The sequence below is a fragment of the Megalobrama amblycephala genome, linkage group LG12 (assembly GCF_018812025.1).
Source record: "Megalobrama amblycephala isolate DHTTF-2021 linkage group LG12, ASM1881202v1, whole genome shotgun sequence".
Classification (NCBI taxonomy): Eukaryota; Metazoa; Chordata; class Actinopteri; order Cypriniformes; family Xenocyprididae; genus Megalobrama; species Megalobrama amblycephala.
The window spans coordinates 2,010,001-2,017,500 of NC_063055.1; the positions used below are offsets into that span (position 1 = coordinate 2,010,001).

The 7,500-nt window shown below is 36.3% G+C and overlaps 1 protein-coding gene across 2 annotated transcripts in view; it reads right to left on the minus strand.

Moving 5' to 3' along the window:
- Positions 1-7,500, minus strand: part of si:dkey-178e17.1 (tricarboxylate transport protein B, mitochondrial) — a 30,719-nt gene that overhangs the window by 21,595 nt on the left and 1,624 nt on the right. Inside the window, exon 1 of one of the 2 annotated variants that reach the window (XM_048210725.1) lies at positions 11-106. The exons of the other annotated variant lie outside the window; for it this stretch is intronic. Within the exon in view, the coding sequence (XP_048066682.1) occupies positions 11-89 (79 nt within the window). The 5' untranslated portion in view covers positions 90-106. Of the gene's footprint in view, positions 1-10; positions 107-7,500 lie in introns of those variants that run through there. 2 annotated transcript variants of the gene reach the window in all.

The following is a 7,500-nucleotide window of genomic DNA, read 5'->3' on the forward strand; positions in this document are numbered from 1 at the left end:
CATCACTTACTATGATTTACAAGTTGTTTTGTATGATTTATAAGCTGACAAAATCTCCCCACAAGGACAAGAATTCCAGATATTGCCATCTTTTTGTCCCCATAACGTAGGGTTTACCTGAAGACACACACACACACACACACACACACACACACACACACACACACACACACACACACACACACACACACACACACACACACACACACACACACACACACACACACACACAGTTTATCAGTCTCACTGGGACAAACTGAAATATATGAGCTTGTTGCACAACAACGCTGAGAGCAAAACACTGCATTCATCACACTCACTGTCTCTTCTCTATTTTTCCTGTCCATTTTGTAGCTTCAGATTAATGATTTAATTTGGTAACACTGCAATAAGTGTCCATTGGTTAACATTAGTTAACTACATTAGTTAACATGAATGTTCATTCCAACATTTACTAATATATTGTATACATAATTAAATTATCAAAAAATGTATCTGTTAATATTATTTATTAGATCCGAGTTAACATGAGCTAACAATTAACTAACATTAACAAATATTAATAGATACTGTATAAATATATTGCTCATTGTTAATGTTAGTTGATGCATTATTGTAAACAATGCAAAAAAAGAGATTTTCTTTAGTAATCTTGTCTTGTTTTCCATTACAAATATACAAAAATTAAAAAAAAAAAAACTTGAAAAGCAAAATGATTTAGGATATTTAAGTCTTGTTTTCTGAAAAAAAAAAAAAAAAAAATCATCAAAATTAAGTGAGTTCATGATTAAAACAAGAAAAAAAATTAATTGGGGTCAGAAAAATAAACTTCAAAGGGAAAACAAGATTATTTGTTTTAACCAGAAACTGACTTCATTTTTAATGTTTTTTTTTCAGTAAACAAGACTTAATATATTAAGTCATTTTGCTTCTCAAGTAAATGACATGAGGGTGTTTTAAAACACACACACACACACACACACACACACACACACACACACACACACACACACACAGCAGCTAATCAATAACCCCATGAGCTCCTGCTGGTCGTTTCACCCTGAAGCGTCATAAATCAAGCTAAAGGCCTTTCCAAGCGCTCGAACACGCTCACGTCTGCGTGTGGAAACAGAAACAGAGCGAACGGCAGGAAATTACCACAGACGCCACATCTGAGACCTGCCAGTGAAACACGACTGATTTACATGAAAGCAGAAATCAGTCATCGCTCTGTGTGTGTGTGTGTGTGTGTTTCTGAAATAACCTGCTTCATATTCACACACGTCACTCTAATATCACTATTGAAATACACACACCTTAATCAAACACACCACATCAGTAAAACACTCCCAGCATTCACCACAGGCAGAATTAGTAAAGCACCATGTATTTTACAGTCCTGTTCCCCATGTACTTATTACAGTAATTACAATAACTGGGTAATAAGCCAGTTGTAAGCCAGTAATAAGCCAAAATTACCAATTGTAAAAGCGCTATATAAATAAATTTGACTTGACTTGACTTAATAAGCAGGTATTAACCCTAAACCAAGCCTTATCCCCTGTATGTTACCATTAAGTACACTGTTAGTACACATACTGAAAAATAAAGTGCAGCCGCATCAACATCTCCTGATATGTTTGGTTAAAAGGGACATATCATCTTTTTCCATGTTTAAGTGCTATAACCGAGTCCCCGGTGCATCTACCAACCCAGAAAACGTGAATAAGGACAACCCAGTGACTTTTTTTTTGTAGGACTTTCTCTGCATGCATGTGAAAAAACGAGCCGCTCAGATTTTGCTACCCTTGTGACGTAGGAAGGGGATCTTATAATATTACCGCCCCTTATTCTGCACATTTCCACCCATGGCATTGCCATTTTGTTTTTGCAACAGAATACCAGAAATATATATATATATATATAAATATATCTGTCCTAATATGTCCTAATAACAGTCGCGATTCGCACGCAACGCGTCAACGTCCGCTAATGTCCAATTCGCACCCTAATGACTCATTTGAACAGATTCATTTTAATGAATCATGACAACAACTGATCTGTCCACACGGTCTATAATGAATCATTTACTCGAACAACTCTGAAGTGAGAACATAAGTGTGCTTACCCCATTTAGCAAGAGTGGTTAGTAAAATTAGCCTTAATAATCCACAATATTTTCAGTATTATTTAAATGACAATGTGTAGTAAATTAGGCCTACCTATAAAATCAGTTAGTTTAGACTGGAGTGAGGTGAAACCAGAACAAAGCAAGTTGTTGTTAGCTAGGTGCATTCAATTGTATATGGTAGAAAATTATATTATTAGTTAATATAACTTCTAAATGCTACTTTTTAATACTTTTCAGGTTTAGCAAAAAAAGCATCTTCTCTTACAAAGCTATAAAATCACTTTTTTTTTTTTTTTTTTTTTTTGCAAAGAGGGCAAGAAAGAATTACAGTGAGAGTGACGGGTACTTTATTGTCAGTATCGGGCTCGCAGATCACGTGGGTAGGACACTTTTTACTGTTTGTGTCCACCGAAGACCATTTTTGACCCAGAAAAAACCCTGCATTGATTCATTTGAATTGAAATATTTAATACTTTCACAGCAAAAATTATGTATGCGATTAATTTAGATTAGTATGTAATTAATTAGATTAAAATTTTTAATCGATTGACAGCACTAGTATATATATATATATATATATCCAGAAACGTCCAGTTTCATTCTAAAAGTTCTCTCCATCAGTGTCGACTCTGGTTTGAACAATGTAATGGGGCGTTCACACCAGACGTGACCTGCGCGAATAAATCGTGCTATTCGCACGTAGTTGGACGCTTGAACATTTTGAATTTACTCGCTTCTTTGGCGCATGAAATTCACTTCAGACACGAATTCGCGTCATGAGAGGGGTTTTTGTATACGTTTCCGCACACTTCCTCTTAATAAACATATCAACTCATCAGCGGGAAAGTAGTTGTAAAATACGTCGAATAAGCTCAATTGCCGGCTTTAGCTAGCTTGTAGTCTCAATATGTATATATATATATATATATATATATATATATAGCTCAAATTGAGTAAAGAGCGTTTTTTTACAACTTACCAGATGGTCCGAACTCCTCACTTACTTTCTTCCAAGCAAGATCCTTTTTATTCCTGTTTCTATAAAAGTACAAAGATGTATCGTACAGCGACGATGATTTTGTCCTCCATTGTTGTTTCGGATTTCTGCCTCCGCTCGCTACGTCGTAATCACGTCACTGCTAAAGCAAGCTCCTGATTGGTTACTGCGGCGCGAATATTCGCCAAAGTTCAGATTTTTCAAGTTGCACGATTCTCACGAATCACGTTACGTGCGTCAAACGTTCGAAACGCTCAATTCGCACCACAGGATGTCTATTCGTGTCTTTGCATTGACTTAACATGTAAATCACTCACGTTTAACGTTTTAATCGCGTCTGGTGTAAACGTACCTTAAGGCTGAACACCGTTACTGACAATCCTCATTTTGGCTGCGTGAGATTCTCCAGCTTTGTTGTTGTTGAGCTGTTAAAGCTCCGCCCTCTTCTGGAAAGGGGGCGGGAGCAGCAGCTCATTTGCATTTAAAGGGACACACACACAAAAACAGCATGTTTTTGCTCACACCAAAATTGGGGCAAATTTGACAAGCTATAATAAATGATCTGTGGGGTATTTTGAGCTGAAACTTCACAGACTTTTATCAGGATTCTTTGATGAATAGAAAGTTCAAAAGTACAGCATTTATTTGAAATGAAACCTTTGTAACATTATAAATGTCACTTTAGATCAATTTAATGCGTCCTTGCTGAACTAAAGCATTTATTTATTTAACTTACTGACCCCAAAGATTTAAGTTCACAGAAGACATTAAGAGATACAGGCTTTGGAGTGAGTAAATAATGACAGAATCTTGTAAAGTCGCTGTTTTAATTAGATGTGGTGTTTCCCGCCGGAGGAACGTGTTTCAGGATTCTGGCGTTACATTAAAGGCCGATGACAGATGAATAATTCCTTTAATGTTTCTCGATGAAGCAAACGGCGACATTACGGCTCTATTAATACATGATGTTTGATCTGCTCGAGGGCCTCGAGCCATAGTGAGCGACTCTCAGGTGGAGCGGACGTCACGAGGAGCTCGGAGAGACAGACACAAGCAGCAGACAGACAGGAAAACTGATTCTGAGGGAGAGACAGGCAGAAGAGCAAGTGATTGTGAGTGGAGGGAGAGACGCTGATGAGCGGAGGGGACCAGAGATATGGTGACGAGCCCTCGGCCTCGGAGAGGAGACAACCACTCACTGCACTTAATTGCAGCCTCTCGGCAGGACACACACACACACACACCCACACACACACACACACACTTACAGCAATAGCTGTATAAAAGGCTTGAGTGATGAAGAAAGCACAATAGCAGCGATTTGACGGCTTTCCATTAGACAGAAGCGCCACAGGCAACCTCACATCTGACCCATCATGGCAGGATGAAATATCTGAACAATTTATCTGGATATTTTTGAGCCTTTTGACAGTATTTAATATACAGTGGGGTCCAAAGTTGTGAGAGCACATTGAAAATGTCTCAAAAATAAATCTGTTTTGGAATATAATGAACACAATATTTGGACACTCAATATTTATAGTACTTATATCTGAATATTTATGTATTTGCTCGGCAATTTCAACTAAACTGTCACTCTATCAAGTAGATCAAAATGTTTAATACTAAAACTAAAACAGTAAAAGTCATTAAAATATTGAAGACATGTTTATCATTAAATGAACACAAGGAAGAATAATATTTAATAATTTTTCATAAACATGAACTTTTATAATAATACATAGGTAAAAATAGCCGTATTTAATATTTTTTAAAAATAATAATAATAATATAGGCTATAAAAATGCTACGCAGGAAATAAACAATTTTGAATGATGCCGCAAAATAATCGTTGAATAATTTTTGATATGATTCACTGAAACGAAACAAAACTTATGCATTTACAAGGAGCTGATCACACTAGTGTCAAATCAAAATATAATATTTAGGTGTTGTTATATATATTTTTTAAATGTTTATTCCAGTGCATTTGAAGAGAAACAATATAATTTTCTATGGTAATCAACAGCATATTACTTTGGAAGCTTGTTTCCGCCACTGAATAAAAAATAAAAAATAGTAACTGCGAATTTTTAATCGCAATTCTGACATAATATCACTCAATTCTGACTTTATGTCATGCAATTCTAAGAAAAAAGGTCAGAATTGAGTGATATAAAGTCAGAATTGTGAGATATAAACACAATTGTGAGTTATAAAGTCAGAATTGTGTGATATATAGTCACAGCTGTGAGATATAAAGTCAGAATTGTGAGATATAAAGTCAGAATTGTGTGATATATAGTCACAGCTGTGAGATATAAAGTCAGAATTGTGTGATATAAACACAATTGTGAGTTATAAAATCAGAATTATAAGTTATAAAGTCAGAACTGTGTGATATATAGTCGCAATTGTGAAAAAAAGTAAGTTTTTTTCCTCAGATTTGGACTTTATAACTCGCAAATTGCATGTTTATATCACACAAAATTCTAAGATAATCAGAATTGCAAGTCAGAATTGCGAGTTTATATCTTGCAGTTGTGACTTTATATCTCGCAATTCTGAGGAAAAAAGTCAGAATTCTGAGGAAAAAAGTCAGAATTCTGAGATAAAAAGTCGCAATTACCTTTTTTATTTTTTATTCAGTGGCAGAAACAAGCTTCACAGATGCTGTACATCGAGTTAAACTCAAACCTTGAAATCAGCCGTAACATGAGATCCCACATGTGAACATGTCTATGGCCTCGTTCTCCTGTCAGATGGCTGTAATCTCACTACACATGTGACTATGGAAAACTGCTCTGGAATGCTGTGTGTGTGTGTAACGTGTGAAATGTTTCCAGGTCACTGCTGGGTTTATGTCACAGTAGACCAGAACCGCTCAACAATACAATACAATCTGATTCCAGCAGCTGAAAGCACTCGAAAACAGCACAAACACACCGTACAGAATCCAAATACATCCTGAACTTCTAGAAATAAAAAAAGCCAAAGCAACTCTTTACATAGTTTACCAGTTTTAACTGATCATGTTTGCGATATTGACAAAAAATTATATCTCGATATTTTCTGGGATTTTGTCGATAACGATGATTAAATTATATTTTGCTGAGTGTGTTATTGTGCTGGTATCCTGGCAGGTTTAGGACTGCTGTTGACAGCTCAATTCGTTCAAACGGCTGATCATTTCAGGAACAAAGCATTTGACTTTCTTAAAGAGTGAGTCATTGAATCATTCATTCAACCAATTAATTCAAATGGACTGATTCATTCAATAATGAAACACCGCTGTGGCTTTGTTAGGAACCATTTTTGTCGGTGAAACAGAGCAAAACAAGTCATTTAATTGTTGTATAAAATCAATATCGCATATGCAATCGTGCTGATATTTGGGAGAAAAAAATTTCAAAACACTGCTTCAGGAAGTTTCGGAGCGTTATGAATCACTATATAGGTCGTTATTTTGTTTTTTTGGCTTTATAATATTAATATTGAACCACTGTACTCACATGAACTGATTTAAATATGTTTTTAGTACATTAATGGATCTTGAGAGAGGAAATGTCATTGCTGGCTATGCAGGCCTCACTGAGCCATCGGATTTCATCAAAAATATCTTAATTTGTGTTCTGAAGATGAACGAAGGTCTGTGGAACGGGTGTGGAACGACATGAGGGTGAGTAATTAATGACATTATTTTCATTTTTGGGTGAACTAACCCTTTAAAGCAGGTTTTTGTTGGTCAATGGAGCAGTCATTTTCAGTTGCCTCAAAATAGCAACACGCCAACAATGCATCTGCTGAAGAAAGGTGATTTTGAGCATGTCATGGTTGTTTGTGTCAAGACGGGCTGGTCTGAGTATTTCAGAAACAGCTGATCTACTGGGATTTTCATGCACAACCATCTCTTGCCACAAACATTTTCTTTGGGACACTATTAGTACCAACTGAGCATCGTTTTAACGCCACAGCCGACCTGAGTATTGTTGCAGACCCTTTATGACCACACTGGACCATCTTCTGATCTACTTCCAGCAGGATAATGCGTCATGTCACTAAGCTCAAATCATCTCAAATTGGTTTCTTGAACATGACAGTCACTAAACTCAAATGTCCTCCACAGTCACCAGATCTCAATCCAATAGAGCAGCTTTGGGATGTGCTGGAATGGGAGATTTGCATCATGCAGATTTGTGTGATGATATCATGACAATATTGAGCAAAATCTCTGAGGAATGTTTCCAAAACCTTGCTGAATCTGTGCCATGAAGATTTAAGGCAATGCTGAAGGCAAAAGGAGTCCGACCCGTTACTAGCAAGGTTTACCTAATAAAGTGTCTGGTGAGATATATATATATATATATATATA